At 39.2% G+C, this 17,386-nt stretch overlaps 1 protein-coding gene and 1 pseudogene across 5 annotated transcripts in view; one reads left to right on the top strand and one right to left on the bottom strand.

Annotated features, from left to right (window-relative positions):
• LOC104856299 overlaps nucleotides 1–12,695 on the bottom strand; it is a 23,586-nt pseudogene extending 10,891 nt beyond the window's left edge.
• The window catches only part of Ip6k1 (inositol hexakisphosphate kinase 1), a 53,933-nt gene that overhangs the window by 20,084 nt on the left and 16,463 nt on the right, over nucleotides 1–17,386 (top strand). For 3 of the 5 annotated variants that reach the window (XM_010615539.3, XM_010615541.3, XM_010615543.3), the window contains 2 exons: nucleotides 7,298–7,342; nucleotides 15,153–15,502. In XM_010615539.3, the coding sequence (XP_010613841.1) occupies nucleotides 15,280–15,502 (223 nt within the window). In that variant the 5' untranslated portion in view covers nucleotides 7,298–7,342; nucleotides 15,153–15,279. The remainder of the gene's footprint in view (nucleotides 1–7,297; nucleotides 7,343–15,152; nucleotides 15,503–17,386) is intronic. The other 2 variants (XM_010615542.3, XM_010615540.3) reach the window with 1 other exon arrangement.

The following is a 17,386-nucleotide window of genomic DNA, read 5'->3' as shown; positions in this document are numbered from 1 at the left end:
CTCCTATAGCCAAATCACACACTGTCACATCTACCTTTTTTTGTTTGTGTTTGAGACATGGTTTTGCTGTGTTGGCTGAGCTGGCTTTGATCTGAACTTCTGGGTTTAAGTGATCATTCCACTTTAGCGACCTGAGTAGATAGGACTAAAAAGCACCCTGTCAAACCCTGCTGCCTTTTTTTGTTTCATTAGAATTAAGTCAATAAGTCCAGGCCATACTCAAGGGAGAGGAGAGCTCCCCCTTTTAGAGCAAAGAATGTGAAAAAATTGACACAATTTAAAACTTTCAATATTTTCTTTACCCATTATTTTGCTTTGGTATTTTTGTAAAAACAAACACACACACACACACACACACACACACACACACACAAACATACAAAAAACCCCAGAAACCAGTTAAAGGGGGTTGGGAGTGCACATCTGTAATCCCAGCACTGTGAGAGACTGAAGCAGGAAGATGTCAAGTTCAGGCCCAACCTGGGCAGTTTAGTGACTTAGCAAGACCCTGTCTCAAAATAAAACGTAAAAAGGCTGACAATGTAAAGTCAAAGGCCCTGGGTTCAATCCCCAATAATGCAAAACAACAACAACAAAAAAATGGCAGTTGACTGTATTGGTGTGGGCCTATTTCTGGGCCTCTATTCTGTTCTATTATTCTACACACACACACACACGTACAAACATACAAAAAACCCCAGAAACCAGTTAAAGGGGGTTGGGAGTGCACATCTGTAATCCCAGCACTGTGAGAGACTGAAGCAGGAAGATGTCAAGTTCAGGCCCAACCTGGGCAGTTTAGTGACTTAGCAAGACCCTGTCTCAAAATAAAACGTAAAAAGGCTGACAATGTAAAGTCAAAGGCCCTGGGTTCAATCCCCAATAATGCAAAACAACAACAACAAAAAAATGGCAGTTGACTGTATTGGTGTGGGCCTATTTCTGGGCCTCTATTCTGTTCTATTATTCTTTTATCTATATGCTAGTTTCCACTAACTTTATAGCAAGTTTTGGAGTCAAGTAGTACTCCATTTTATTTTGTTTTATTGAGATTGATTTGAGGGCCGGGGATTTGGCTCAGTGGTGCTGCCACCTGCCTCACAAGTGCAAGGTCCCAAGTTTGATCCTCAGGCCAAAAAAAAAAAAAAAAAAAAAAGACTGATTTGAGGTTCTTTTCATATTCATGTAAATTTTACAGTCATTTTTTTGTTTGTTTCTGTGAATAAAATCTGGCATTATGATTGGGATTCCACTGAGTCTATAGATTATTTGTGGGAAATTGATATCCTTAACAGAAGTGTGAAGGCTTATCAGTGTACATGACATATCTTTTTCAGTTTTTAATTTCTCTGTGCATTGTTTTCAGTCTAGAGATCTTTCACATGTTTTATTAAATTATTCCAAGGTACTTGATTTTTCTGATGATGTTATGAACAAAAAATTTCTTATGGTAAATATGCATAACAAAATTTAGCTTTTCAACTACTTTATATAATTGTCATTAAGTACATTCACAGCATTATATAATGACTGTACTTATCTATTTTCAGTATTTTTCACCCAAAATAGAAACTCTGTACATTTTATACATAATGCTTCATTCTTCCTGTAACTGTCTTATCTATTCTAATTTACTTTCTGTATAATTTCTTGTTCTAGATATTTCATGTAAGTGGAATCATAGAATTTTTAATCTTTTGTGCCTGACTTGTTTCACTTAGCAAAATATTTTCAAGGTTCATCTATTTTATAGCATGTATCAGAATTTCCTTTCTTTCTTTTTTTTTTCTTTTTTTTTCTTTTTTTGGTGTTAGAAATCAAACCCAAGACCTCACACATGCTGGACAAGTACACTAAGCTATATTCCCAGCCCTATTTCTTTTGGGTATAAACGTAAAAGTGGAATCGTTGAGTTAGACCTTAATTCTCTTTAGTTTGTGTGTGTGTGTGATGCCTGAGCTCTACCATTAAGTTCTATCCCTAGCCTATGTGAATAAGCCCATCCACCCCCATTGAACCCAGTACTGAGCAACATCCCCAGGCCATTTTTTTTTTGGTTTTTGGTTTTTTTTTGGGTACTGAGGATTGAACTTGGGACCTGGTGTTTGCAAGGCTGGCGGTGGCACCACTGAGCTAAATCCCCAGCCCTGTTTTTTTTTTTATTTTTATTTTTTTAATTTTATTGAGTTTATTGTTACATTTTAGGGATACAGTACAGTTACATTCATTGTTGGGATCATGTACCTTTACATGGCAAGTCTTGATTCTCATTTTTTCCCCTTACCTCTGCCCTCCCTTCACCCCCTTCTCCCCTCCCCATCTACAAACACTTTATTTTATTTTTAAGACACTAAATCATTAAGTTGCCCTAGCTGGGCTCAAATTTGTGATCTTCAGGCTCCCAAAGTCCTGGGATTATAGGCATGAATAAGCTTTTTAAGATTGCCATACCCCATCATCTTCCATAACCACTGTACCTTTTTACATTCCTACCATCAGTACACAATTGTTAATATTTTACCACCTCATTGTGAATCATTTTTTATTTTGTTTATATAGTATGGGTGTAAAATGATTTCTCATTGAAGGTTTGATTTTCATTTTGTTAATGACTGTCATTGAGTGTCTTCTTGTGTGTTTTTGTCCATTTATGACTCTTTGATCCATTTATGAAGATTTGAAGTAATGCATGAGTTATTTTCCCCTACCCCCTGTTAGGTAAAAAGCTGAAATCCAGGACCAGTCCAGGACCATAACAAGCCTTTATTATGGGGAGTATCTACCAGGCTGTCTCTAAACAAAGGAGAGAAAAGCAACATGGCAGAACAGGGAGCTTCTTTTATAGGATCAGGGTGGGGTTAGCCTGAGCTGGGGTGGAGTTGAGTGAGGTAGTGTTAAGGGATTGGAGGAGCCTGTGACATCACTAGGAGGGGCTTGTGACATCACTAGTTGCTGGGAGGTAGCAAGTATCAAGTTACCTTTCTTGATCAGAAGAGGGGCCTCGTTGGGAAGAAGAAGACTGTCCTTTGGTGGGAGAAGCCATATTTTAACAGGGCATTATGGGAAGGAGGCTGCTACTCCTTGTGGCAGCCATGTTAAGGTGCAGAGCATTATGGCAAGGAAGAGGCTGCTCTTTTATGTAGTAGCCATTTTAAGGCAAGGGAAATCTAGCACCCCCTTTTTTAAGTTTTGGGTACTGGAGACCGAACTCGGGACCTTCTCTTTGTGAGGCAGGAAGCAGCCACCACTGAACTAAATCCCCGGCCTTTGCCCATTTTTTAATATGATTTTGTTGTTGCTGGGTAAAAGTATTGTTATACATTATAGGTATTAATCTCTTATGCTGGAAACAATCAGACCTAATTGTATTTTGTGGGGCATTAAACTGGCTGGTCATTCACCTCTTCACTTTACAGGTATATCCCACAATGTCATTCTTTTTTTTGTACTGGGGATTGAATTTGGGACCTTGCATGGCAGGTGGCAGAACCACTAAGCTAAATCCCCAGCCCCTCCACAATGTCATTTTTGCATGATTCTAACTTGCCTTTGGGTACCTTCTAATCTTGTCTTTAGTCGTATGATAGATGTTCAGATAAGATGGTCATTGGAGTTCCTGATTAGGTTCCAAGATAATGAGAAAAGATTAATGCTGTGACCAGAGCTTAATAATAGGAAATGGGTCCAGGAAGCACCTCATTTCATATTATAACAGTTTAGATAGTCTTATCCTAAGTGTTTTGTGGTTTTGTATTTCTTTTGAAACAATATCTCTCATCCTTCCACATGTGTACTTTCTATTGGGATTTCTCTTTCTTTTTGGTACTGGGGATTGAACTCGGGTCCTTGCACTTCCGAGGCAGGTGGCAGAACCACTGAGCTAAATCTCCGTCCCCACATGTGTACTTTCTAGATTTGGCTGTGTTTAGATTAATTTTTAGATGGGCTAGGTGAGACTTAGCTGTTCACATAAGGCTCACCTGTGTGGGTGGACTAGTCAGTCATAGCACAGATATTCCTGTGATTTCTTGTTAATCCATAATTGGGGCACATTTGTTTCTCCTTTATTTTTGTGCCTTTTCTTGAGGTGGGGTCTTGTTTTGTTGTCTGGCTAATCTTGAATTTATGGATTTAAGTGATCATCCTCAGCCTCTCATGAAGCTGGAATTAGAGGTGCACACCTCTGTGCCAGGCCTTTTTTATTTTTTTAGGCTTATGTCTTCAATTTCCCTTCCACTCCATATGTAGCACAGTTGAAATAGCCATTTTCAGAATCTTCACTTATTTTAAAAATGTGTCTCAGGGCTGGAGATTTAGCTCAACAGCACCTCACTTGCCTTGCAAGCACTGGGTCTGGAGTTTGATCCCCAGTACCAAAAACAAAAAAAAATATCTGTTTTCTAATCTTAGAAATCCAGGTTAAAATAGGAATGAGGTTCACTGGACCCTAGATTCTGTCCTGTTCTAATTCCATTGTGGCCATTTCTTAACAGGCTGGCACATCTCAGATCCCCTGCAATTTCCTTCTTGCTGCTTGTTTTCTTTCAACCAGGTGTCCTCAGTGTGCCATTGTTCCCTAACTCCTAGGATGGGACCCAGGAATCTAAACAATCCATCTCTTTGGGAGCAAATGAAAAATAGACCCCATTAAGCATTTTCCTCTACTTGTTTCACATCTCCCAGACTGCACCCGGCCTTTGTATATGCTGCTTGTTCCTGGTAGGTTGTAAGGGCAGGTTTAGGTTGGTAGCCCTCCGTATATCAGGAACATCTCCTGTATTTTTCTTTTAAGAGAGAGATTTTTTGAGTATGTGCTTGGCACAATCCCATGAGGGTGGGAGAGGGAAAGCAAGATTGGTCTCTTTCGCCCTCATAAGTATACTCCCCCCAAAAAAGTATATACACACACAGATATGTGTGTGTGTATGTGTGTGTGTGTGTATATATGCAAAAGGCAAGAATGGACTTGAATTTAAGAAATAATTAGGTCCATTGGAGATCTGCTTTAGAGAACACTTTCTTATTTGATTTTGTCTCTCAGTTTGAAGGTGTTTGTGTATCTTTTCCTGACCATCTCAGTGCTTGCTTGCTTGCTTCACTTGGTTTTTTGAGACAGTCTGGCTGTGTAGTTCAATCTGGTGTTGAGCTCACTGTGTAATCCAAGCTGGCCTGGAACTCACAGTAGTTTCTGCCTCAACTTCCCAAGTGCTGGTATCACAGGCGTGCACCACTACACCTGACTTAATGCTTTATTTCTGAAATTAGAATCAGTTCTCATAAAATCCAGAGCTGTGCAACCCAAGCTTTATGTGTCATTCATTTCTGTTAGAATAATTTACTAATTCATTGTGTTCCTTTCGATTTAAGTAATTTTGCTGTTTTATCTTTGGATTGTATCTGGTAGTAAAGAACAAACCAAAAACACATTTGCCAAAACCCAAAATACTTTTGCCATAATTTTACTTAGCAATCCTGACTTACCAAGTTTAATTTTAATTAAAAAAAAAAAAAAAGCCAGGGGTTCCGCCTCCTGCCTTGCAAGCACAAGGCCCCAAGTTCAATCCCTGGTACAGGAAATCTCAAAATTAAAAAAAAAAAAAGCAACAGTAGTGGGGTGCAGTGGTGCACACCTTAGTCCCAGCAACTCCAGAGGCTAAGGCAGCAGAATCACTTAAGCCTATGCATTTGATACCAGCCTGGCAAAATAGTGAAACCCCATTTTTAAAAAAAAATGATGTTTTGAAAGACAGTGACCCTTTGCCATACTTTTACTAGTTAAATGCAGTAATTAAATGTGTGGTACTGAGGATTAAACCTGGGTTAGCTGGGTGTGGTGGTACATGTTTGTAATTTCAGAAGTATAGGAGGTTGAGGGCCGGGGATTTAGCTCAGTGGTGCCAGTGTCTGTCTTGCAAGTGCAAGATCCCAAGTTCAATCCCTGGTACCAAAACAAACAAACAAACAAAAAGCATGGGAGGTTGAGGTGGGAGAATTGCAAGTTCAAGACCAGCCTGGGCAATTTAGTAACTTAGCAAGACTGTCTCAATATATAAAATAAAAATAAAAAGAGGGCTGAGGAAGTAGTTCAGGTTAAAAGCCCTGGGTTTAGTTCCCACTACTGCCAAAACAAAACAAAACCTCAGGAAGTTACACATGCTAGGTGATCTCTCTTAATTACTGAGCTACATCCTTAGCCCTTTCTACTTTTTAGTTTAAGTGGGGGTTTTACTAAGTTCTCCAGGCCGACCTAAAAAAATATATATTTTTTTGGTACCAGAGATTGAACCCAGGACCTCATGCTTGCTAGGCAGGCGCTGTGCCACTGAGCTATATCCCTGGCCTCCAATTTTTTATCTTCCTGCCTCAGCCTTCAGAGTGGCTGGGATTATGAGCATGTGCCACCACACCCTGCTAATTAAATTATGTTTGTGGTGTTGGGGATCAAACCTGGGCCCTCATGCATGCTGGGCATTCTACAACTGAGTTGTACTACCAGCCCTGAGATACTTAATTTTACAAGAGTTAACAGATATACTGGATTTATAAACCTATATGTTGAGGAAATTTGCAAATATTACCTGTGAAGTGAAGGAACCAAGGATTCTTCATTTTATGAAAAGATTGCATATCAAACTCTAATGGTTAATCTGAGGCCATAAAAATATATTTTATGCTTTTGGGGGGTTTTGTTTGTTTGTTTGTTTGTTTTGAGACAGGGTCTCACTATGTAGTTGAAACTGACCTGGAACTCACTCTGTAGCCCAGGCTGGTCTCAAACTCACAGCGATCCTCCTGCCTCAGCCTCCCAAGAGCTAGGTTTACAGTCATGCAAAAGTATATTGTAAACAGAATTTGGAAATCTGAGTTTAAGAGTACATGTCTAAGAAAAAGAAAAAGAATATATGTCTGCTGATCTGCATTTTGAGTGTGTCTGAATAAAGAATTTGATGGCCTGTATTGTCTTGCATTTGCTATGGAGACAGTGCCTTTCTAGTTCTTAAAATAGGTTTGACCTTGTTGGCCACCTTATCTGATTGCAAATTCTCTGACTTTGTGAGGACTTTTTATTCATTGCTATGTTGTTGAATTAAAATAGATAAGCCAAAAAGCTAGTTACATTATATCTCCTGAATTTGGTTCAAAAATTTTTTAATCTGGTTTTTAAAAGTCTGGTTCATTGTTTATTCAGTTGAGATTATTTCAGTGTGTGCCTGATTTATCTCCCCTTTGTTTATGTTTCTCTTTATATTACTGATAAAAACTAATTCTGTTCTTCATAAATTATATTTTTGTTTAGATTTTTTTGTATCCAATGGAACTCGGGACCTTGCACTTGTGTAAGGTAGGCAATGTTGTTTAGACTTTTGTTGTTGCTAATCTTATTTAGGTACAGTTAGACTTGTTTTTCTTTCACATATTAGCACTTTTTTAAAAGCAGAATTTGTGTTCCCTTTATTTGCTGATTGGGAATTCTCTTACATGCCAATTTGTTTCATTGTTAAAACCACATTACTTTGTTCTGGTTTGGTCGGTCTAGTAAACTTTGCTTTACAACCCTAATATTTTTAAAAAAGATGTCCCCTTAAGCATTTTTCATATATCTTCTGTATAATATGTTTTGTGCTTCATACATATGCATATATTTATATATTCAGCTGTATTTTTTGTGTAATTGTCCTTTGTCAGGCATTGTTACGGGGGTCTGAGATGCTGGGGACTCTGTAGAGAGTAGTTCTTGTCCAGACAGAGCAAAGAATCAGGATAAGAACAAAAAGGTAGTGAGGTTTTACATTTACTAAAGACTAGAAAAGAAACATGCTCTGCAGAGTGAGTGTAGGCCAATGAAAAGTATGAAAAGAAATATACTACAGGGCGAGAGTGGACCACTGTAAAAACAAAAGTGCAGTGGGCAAGAGCTCAGTGGTAGCCATCTTTTGTGTTTCCCACTCCTCGGGAGAGACTTGGCAGGCCATCATATCAAAAACGTAGAGAAGAACTGAAGATAGCATTCTCTGATTGGCCCGAGGTGTAGGGCTTTGGGAAGTGTTTTCTGTTCATTTCCTGCCTCTTCCTTATTGACAGGTCATGCCCACTTGCCCAGCTGATTTTCCTGCCTCAGCTCTGCTCTGGGCACTTAACAATAATATGTAGTGAACAGAATAGACAAAGATTTATATGTTTATGGAGCTGCAGTAATAATAATAAAGCAGTGGACATCAGTAACTGAAGTATATAAAGCAGCTCAAGTAGAGTGGAGCCTGAGGTGGGGGTTGCTTTTTTTTATTTTTTTTCTGCAGGGCGGGGGGGTTGCTATTTAAAACTAGGGAAGTAAAAGTGAACTTCATGCTTGTAATCATAGCTGCTTGGAAATTGAAGGGAATAGGATCACAAGTTTGACGTCATCCTGGAAAATTTAGCTATGCCTTTGGATTTAGCTGCCTGGTTCACTTTCCTGCTTAGGGTTGTGGGATGGGGAAGTAGGAAGGAGAGAAAGGAAAGAAAGGAAGGATGAATGATTCAGATCTTGTGGATTCTTGGAGGCTATGTTAAGGAGTTGAGTTTTTATTCTGAGATGAGGCAATCATTGTAGGATTTTTGAATACAGAAGTCACATGCTCTTACTCTCATCTTGGCAAAATCACTGTGGCTGCTGTCTTGAGAATGGACTACTTGCAAGGTGATGATAGAAGGAGAAAGGCTGTTTGGGAGGTGGGGATCACACAAGGGTGGTAGCATTGGAAGCAGTAAGAAGTGGTTTGAATCTGGATATGTTCTGAAGATGGAGCCAATAGGATTATATAATACAGGGGTTTAGAGAAGAGAGGAATGGGTTTTAAATAAGGTAGGGGCTGGGGAAGACTGTAAGTAGATTTTTGTTGTTCAGGGAAAGAGATGAGTTCTGTTTTGGCCCAGTCTTAAATTTAGATTCCCAGACTGAATAGGTAGTTGGATATGTGAGTCTGGTGTGCAAGAAAAACAGTTGATCCCCAAGGCTTCTGACATAAGAGAATGGGAAGAGGAAGAACCAGCAAATTAAATAGACTGAATAACAGAAAAGTGAGGAGAGAGTAGTAGTATTTGAGGCCCATGAAGAAACACCAAGGAGTTATAACAGTTTTTCCCATCTTCCAGGGACTAGGTTGATGTTCAGTAGCCCACTTTGGAATCTGTTCATAATGTTCTTTCCCTATTGTTTACTGTTTGATACAAGTCTTTCAGGTCTATAGAAAATTGATCTTTTTTTTTTTTTTCTTTTTGGTACCGGGTATCGAACTCAGGATCTTGTGCTTGTGAGGCAGGTACAGTGCCACTGAGCTAGATCCCCGACTGATCTTGTTTTTATTAAATGTAAGTTAAGAGAATAACATGCTAATATACTTTATACAGATATATGGATTTTTAAGTGTTAACATTTTACCATATCTGTTTTTAAAAATTTTTGTTTTTTTGTTTTGTTTTGTTTTTTGGGAGGGCTTTCTGAGACAGGGTCTCACTGTATAGTTGAGACTGAGCTAGAACTCACTATGTAGCCCAGGCTGGTCTTGAACTCACAGTGATTCTCCTGACTCAGCCTCCCGAGTCCTGGGATTACAGGTATGCACCACCACACCCAGCTTTTTTGTTTTTTTTGAGACAGGGTCTCATGTAGTTCAGGCCTTGAACTCACTAGGTAGCCCAGGCTGGCCTTGAACTCAGAGTGGTGATCTTGCCTCAGCCTCCCAAGAGCTAGAATTATAGGCATGTGCCACCATGCCTGGCTAAAAAAATTTTTTTTAAAGTATAAAGGTAGCTAAACTTTTTTGTTTCTCTTACATGCCAATCCCTTCCTTTTCTCTTGCTCTAAAGTTGGTGCATATTCTTCCATGCCATTTTTCTCTTCAGCTGTGGGGTTTTGTTTTGTTTTTAGTGGTACTGGGGATCAAATGAGGGCCTCTGCACAGAGTTACATTCCTAGCCTTTTGAAAATTTTGGTATGCAGTCTCCCAGAGTTGCCTGGGCAGGACTCAAAAATTGCATCTGCCTGCCTCAGCCTCCCTCAGTGCTAGAATTACAGGCTTGCACTCAGCTTTAATTTTTTGAGACAAGGCCCAGGCTGTCCTCACACTTAGGATTCTTCTACCTCAACCTGCTGGGATTACAGGCATGTGCCACTAATGCCTGGCTAGAAATACCTTTTTTGGGGAGTGGAGGGGTCAAACTCATGACCTAGCACTTGCGAGGCAGACATGCTGCCACTGAGCTAAATCCCTGGCCCTAGAAATACCATTTTGAAACTTGCTTTTTCCATTTTAGTTTCAGAATTTGTTTGTTTATTGATTTTTGAGATAAGAGTCTCACTGTGTAGTTCAGGCTGTCTTTGAACTCACTGTGTAACCCTGGCTGTCCTTAAAATCTTGGTGATCGGGGCCAGGGCTATAGCTCAGCAGTGCTGCACCTGCCTGGCAAGTGCAAGTCCTTAGTTCAATGCCCAGTACCCCCCCAGAATAAATAAATCAAATCAAAGCCTGGTGATCCTCCTGCCTCCTGCTGGGGTTATAGGCATGTGACACCATAGCTGGTTCAAGATTTATTCATGTTGACATATGCAAGTTATCATCTGATACCCATTCTTCACTAGATGTACATTCAAGTAGGTTCCCATTTTTCTTTTATTAACAGTGGTGCAGTAAATATCCTTGAATTTGCCATCTTGGGCATGTGGTGGGTTCTAGAGGGTTGTGTGTACTGTATTTGGTTTTGAGTTGCCAAATTGAGAGGAGACATTTCTCCTTGGCTGGTCAACAGTATGTTTAAACTTTTTATACTTTTCCAATCATATGGGAGTGAAATTTTAACTTGCATTTCCCTGATTACTTGTGAAAGGAGATATCCTTTTTACAAGTTTAATAGCCAACTTTTTTGTGAATAGCCTTTTCCCATTATCTTTACTTACAGTCCTCTTATTTAAAAAATGAACTTAATGTGGTTGGGGTGGGAATAGAGCGTGCATGTGGGCAGGAGGGATCTATTTGGGTGAAGTGTTTTATATTAGTGTGTTTATTTATTTATTTTTGTCTTTGGGGATAGGGTCTCGCTTTGTAGTTTAGGTTGGTTTCAAACTCTCTATGCAGGCTAGGTTGGCCTTGAACCTTGTGATCTTCCTGCCTCAGCCTCCTGAATGTTGAAATTACAGGCATGTTCCACCATGCCCAGCTTATATTAGTGTTTTTAAATCAGGAAATTTTTGCCTCCCAGGGAACACATAACAATGTCTGAAGACATTTTTCCATGCTTTTGTATATATTTTTTTTGTGATACTGGGGACCAACCTCAGGGTCTCATGCATACTAGGTAAGCATCCTGTCACTAAGCTACATCCCTAGTCCCTTAGAACTATGTCAAAATTGGATTATAGGAGTGGTGATACAGGTTCTTAAATTTACTAAAAGTCATTTAACTGTACACTGAAAAATTAGTGAATTTTATGATGTACAAATATGCCTCAATAAAAATGTTAAGATTAAGTAATTGCTATGTAATTTTTATGTAATCTAATTTGCCATTGTTTTCCATGGTTTATGTTTTTTTTGTTTCTGAAATTTTCCCTCATCTGTTGTCAAAAGCATTTAATTTTTTTTTCTAGTTACCTTAAAGTTTATTTGTACATTTCAGTCCTTAATCATTAGGATTTATTGGAGCATTGTTGGAGGTAGTAATGTAACTTTATCCATGTGACGTTCTAGTATTCTAGATCCATTTATGACATAGATTGTCCTTTCCTAGTTGATTAAATGGGGGTTTAAATACCGCCTCAGTTACACTCTCCACCCCCATGTCATCACATACTGCTTCTAGGATTGTTGTTTTATTGATTTATTTGCTTCTCTCTTTTCAAAATGTCATCCTATATTGGGGAGTGGGCAGTGTTGGGAATGGAAAACAGGGTCTCATGTATGGTAGACAAGCACTCCACCACTGAGCCACATCCCCAGTCCTCTTGTTTTAATTGCTATCATTTTATAAAGAGCTTTGCTGTCTTGAGAAGTCAAATTATTTTCATTGTTGTTTGATGTTGCTTTCTAGCTGTGCTTTAATCTCTTCTACACGAATAGGGTCAGCTCCTCAAGTTATCAGAAAATTCTCTTAGTCTGGGGGGGGTGCAGCTCAATGGACTAGCACTTGCCTAGCATGTGAAAGGCCAAGTTCAATCCCCAGCATGGCAAAAAAAAAATTTTTCCCTTTTTTTTTTTTTTAAGACAGGGTCTTACTATGTAGTTGAGACTAACCTGGAACTCACTATGTAGCCAGGCTGATCTCGAACTCCTGCCTCAGCCTCCCAAGTGTTAGGATTATAGGTGTGCACCACTACATCCAGCTTTTCCTATATTTTTGAGCAAGGGTCTTTGTAGTCAGTCTGGCCTTGAACTTAGAATTGTCTTAGCCTCCCAAGTACTTCAGTTATAGGCATTGCCACTGTGCCCAGCTTTCTCTTAGGATTCTGATTGAAATTGTATTGTGCTTCAGTGTTGAGTCCAATGTTGAATTCTACTATAGTTCAACGTGCACAAACTTAGAGACAAATCACCCCATGATGTCTGGGGGAACACTCCCTAACCTGCAAAATTTAACCCGTTAGTTTTTGTTGTTGTTTTTGTAAGGCAGGTGGCATCACTGAGCTAAATCCCCACCCCCTAAGATTTACCTTCCCTCGTCATTTTCCTTCTAATGATTTCATTTGTTCCTGATTTCTAGTAAATTCTTCCTCCATGAAAAGATAGTCTTTAATTCTCTCTAACTTGAGTAGTTTTAAGTGGCCCTGAGCATGAGGTTTCATTAGTGGCAGTTTGCTGGCAGCATCTGGCCCCTTTGTTTTCTTCTCCTTTTTACCCCCTCTAGTTGGTACAGGAGGTTCATTTTTTTTTTCTTGTCCTGTCATTCTTCTTACCACCTCCATGATCATGAGCACCACTGTGACTTTGACCCATCTTGCCTCAGCCACTCTAGAGATTTAACCATTTTAATATGAACTTCCGATGATTAGGATAAGCGGTACAGACTAAATGGAGAACACCAATCACTGGCATGGAAGAGGATCACTGTCACCTTATTTCCTCCTCTCGTGTTCAAGTCTGTAAAGAATGGCTGCTTCTTCCTCTGCTTTGGAGGCTATGACAGTGCTAAGGAACATGCAGCTATCCTGGAAAACCCTAGGAGCCTGTGGGCTTTTCTTCAGGGTGCGGGAGATGCGCTTTATATACTAAAATGTTTGAAACCAATTTAGGGTGATTTTATGGGCACAAAACCGCTTTTAGCCAAACTATATGTTTTGACAAACCATGATCTAGCTATGTTCTTCCTTTTCCTGTTTCTTCCTAGGACCTGATTCTGACCCTAACATGAACACCAGACTCAGTTAAAAAAAAGACATGGTGATCAAAACACAATGATCTAAATACTTTATAATTTTTATTCATTTCCTCTTTCAAGATTATGTTCCTTAGACAGGAGTTGTACTAGTATATCCTGATGTGTGTGTATCAGGCTTTACCAGTGGAAAAAATATTTTTTTTTTGAGTGCTGGGGATTGAACCCAGGGTCTCACACATGCGAAGCAAGTGGTTTATCACTGAGTTATATCCCCAGCTTGGAATATTATTTTTAAATGTTTCAAAGTAAAATAATTTTTAATCCATTACACACTTGGTACAGACTGTTCTATAGAAAAGTATGAAATTCTTTTTATCAGAAGATTTCTTTAGTAAATAGCTTACCAAGTCATCACAAAAAGTGGATACTCATCTGAAAGAAAGAACATGTACTCTGAAAGCAGAGCTTGAAACACTGAGTGTGATTTCCTAAGGATCCTTCTCAAAACCCTATGGTCCTGCTCCTCTAGTTCATTCTTTTTTGTGATATTAGGACAAGCATCTAGGGTCTTTGCACTGAGCTATATCCCTAGCCCTTTTGTTTTGAGAAGTCTCACTCAGTTTCTAATTGGTTCAGGGTGCACACAAATCTTTTTCCCTTCCTGTCTTTCTTTTCTGTTTTTGAAAGAGTCTTCCTATGTAGTTCAGGCTGACCTTGAAACCTTGAATTCACTGTGTAGCCTAGGCTGGCCTCAAATTTGTGTTGGTGCTCCTGCCTTAGCCTCCTAGAATCCTGGGATTACAAGTAGATACTACCACAGCAGCTCTTACTTCCTTTTAGTTCTGGTAGTTCAGGCTGGCCTTGAACACATTGTTATTTTTTTAATAGTAAAACATTTTTTGGTATATTTTAGACATACATAATGATAACACTCATAGGGAATTTGCATCTGTACATGATACCTCTCACCTCTTTTTTCCCATTTCCCCTTCTTTCAAGCCCCCCTCATTTAGTCCGCACAGCCTCCCAAGTGCTAGGATTACAGGCGTGTGCCACCACACTTGACTTGCGTTATTCTTTTTTTTTTTTTTTTGTGGTACTGGGGATCAAACTCCTTGCGCTTGCGAGGCAGGCCACTGAACCGCTGAGCTAAATCTCCGGCCCTGCATTATTCTTATATAGCCCATTTGCTCATAATTATGAGGTCTGCCAAACAGTGTTTTATCTCTTGCAGGCAGGATCATATTCCTGCTCTACAAATATTTTTATTTGGTTTCAGGTATAGTCTTGTCTGGTACATTCCTGATTCAAAAACTTTCTAGTAAGAAAGTTAGCAACTGTTTTAATTTTCTTTAGAGAAAATTGATGTTATAGGGAAGGTATTTGAGTACAAAGACCTTTTCCCTGTCCAGCTGGTTGACACAGAAAGGGATGTTCTGTGGTGCTAGACATAATCATAAATTATCAGCTGTCTATTGAAAATGGAAGACATCTGAAATCAGAATTACCCTGAGAAAAGCAAAACATTTTTTTCTGATTTTACAATTTACTAAGGAATGGCTTTTCCTATCTCATCCGTGAAACCTTTAGCAGATAATTTGGGAGACCGCTGCGACCTGATTTCTCAGTAAATACCCTTCCTTTGAATTAGGAAGAGACCCTGAGCAAAACAAATTTTTTTTTTTTCCTGATCCCTTCTTCTTTGAACGCAAAGTAAACAGAGATAGTTGCTTCTTTGATGGCTGTAACATTCATAGCTCCAGCATCACAGATGTTTTGATTCCCTTTTCTTGTCTTTTCTGTAGGGCAGAATAAGAAGCTGAGCAGACTGTGACTGTTGCCTTCAGGTTGCCGAGACCTTCTACTTAGCTCTTATTTTGTGGCCCATGTGCTGCAACCTGTGTCCCCAGTGTGCAACTGGCTCCCAACGCAATGTGTGTTTGTCAAACCATGGAAGTGGGGCAGTATGGCAAGAACGCGGGTCGAGCAGGAGACCGAGGAGTCCTCCTGGAGCCCTTCATCCACCAAGTGGGTGGACACAGCAGCATGATGCGTTATGACGACCACACTGTATGCAAGCCTCTCATCTCCAGAGAGCAGCGCTTCTATGAGTCCCTCCCTCCTGAGATGAAGGAGTTCACCCCTGAATACAAAGGTCAGTCACTAGCCATGCTCACTGCTCACTTGTCCTTGTTGTAATTGCCATGTGGTATGATTGTAGGCCTTTGTTATCTCAAATCAGCTAAGTAATTTTGTTAGACAAAATTAGAAGTTAAAAGAATCAGCAAGTCTTTAGACCTTGAAAATTGAATTTGTTGATAGGTAAAGCTGACGAAAATTTTCAGCAGAAAGACCTATTGGTGGAGAAGAGGCAGGAGGATTGCTGTGACTTTGAGGACAGCCTGAGTGACGTAGTGAGTTCAAGTCAGAGTGAACTATACAGCGAGACCCTGTGTCCAAAATAAAACATGTACCTCCTGTCATGACATACATTATATATGCTGCTGAAGTGAGCACCCTGCTGACAGGATAGACAGAATGGTACAGGATTGTTGCCCAAAAATACATAACTTCGGGCCAGGGATTTAGCTCAGTGGTTCCACTGCTGCCCTGCAAGTGCAAGGTCCCAAGTTTGATCCCTGTTACCAAAAAAACAAAGCAAAAAAGAGCACATAACTCCAATCTAATGAGGCAGCAGGAAAAAACTCAAATTTAGGGACATCCTAGAAAAATAACTTTTTTTTTTTTTTTTTTTTTTTTTATTGGTACCAGGGATCAAACTTGGGACCTTCCACTTGCAAGGCAGGCAGCAGAATCACTGAGCTAAATCCCCAGACCTTAGAAAGTAACTTCTAGATTCTTCAAAATGTTGGAAGTCATTACAGAAAGACTGAACAATTGTCCTATGTGAGAGGAGCCTAAAGAGAAATAAACACAATGTGAAACCCTGGACAGAAACCATCTTAGTGGTTTAATTAAGATGTATAGATGAATTAATAGTGTTATGTCATTGTTAACTTCTGGTTTTGATCATTGTAAATTGTATTATGGTTATGTAAGATGCTGATAATAGAGGAAGTTGGGTGATGAGTATATGGAAATTTTGTCATTTTTGAAACTTTTCTTTAATTTTTATTTTTAGTATATGTGCTGCTGAAGAAGCACTCTATTTTTAAAAAGGTAAAACTATGCAATAGGCCTTTGAAATATATTAATTTTACCACTAGTATCTTCTACTTTTTTCTATTTTTGAATGACTAAAGCTTCATTTGATTTAAAAAGCAGAGATTAATTTTAGTTTTATTGAATTATTTATTTATTGATTGATTGATTGATTGATTGATTGAGACAGGGTCTCACTATGTAGTTAAGACTGACCTGGAACTCACTATGTAGCCCAGGCTGGTCTCAAACTCACAGCGATCCTCCTCCCTCAGCCTCCCGAGTGCTGGGATTATAGACATGCACCACCATGCCCTGTATGAATTATACTTTTGAGAAAGCTTATTAATTCTTCCCTAATTAAAATGTAGCCTGAACAAAGAAAATCAAGTCTACACTGAAGATCTGTTGCATCTTTTAATACTTCTATTTCTTGTCTAAGAGGGGTAGGTGGGAGGATTGGAACTAATGCCAGATCCTGCTGACTCTTCTTGGGTGACTCGTTGAGGTTCTAGAAGGTGGCTGAGATTTAGAAAACAGTAACCCAGAGCCAGGGCTTAACATTTCTTTAAGGTATTTTTTCTTAGCAGAGAAGGACTCCATGGGTTAACAGATACTATTATTTGCTTTTTGGTTTTGGCATGTTTATGACCATGTTTGGTTATGGATGTATTGAATGTGGACAGGTGGGTGGCTGGAGCTACATTTATAAAGCATTTACAACTGTTGTGGCTTAATTACATAGAAAAGTCAGTTGTGTTGGTATCTCTCTTGTCTTGCGGCCTTAGAATATTTATTTTTCCATATTCATTGTTGTGATATTTTTTTTCTTTCTTCTTTTTTTTTTTTTTTTTTTTTTTTTTTTTCTTTTGCTTTC

Source organism: Fukomys damarensis, unplaced genomic scaffold, assembly GCF_012274545.1.
Source record: "Fukomys damarensis isolate Sample0158 unplaced genomic scaffold, DMR_v1.0_HiC HiC_scaffold_37, whole genome shotgun sequence".
NCBI classification, from domain to species: domain Eukaryota; kingdom Metazoa; phylum Chordata; class Mammalia; order Rodentia; family Bathyergidae; genus Fukomys; species Fukomys damarensis.
Note: the sequence above shows the minus strand (reverse complement) of the source record. Positions and strands in the feature narration are given on the sequence as shown.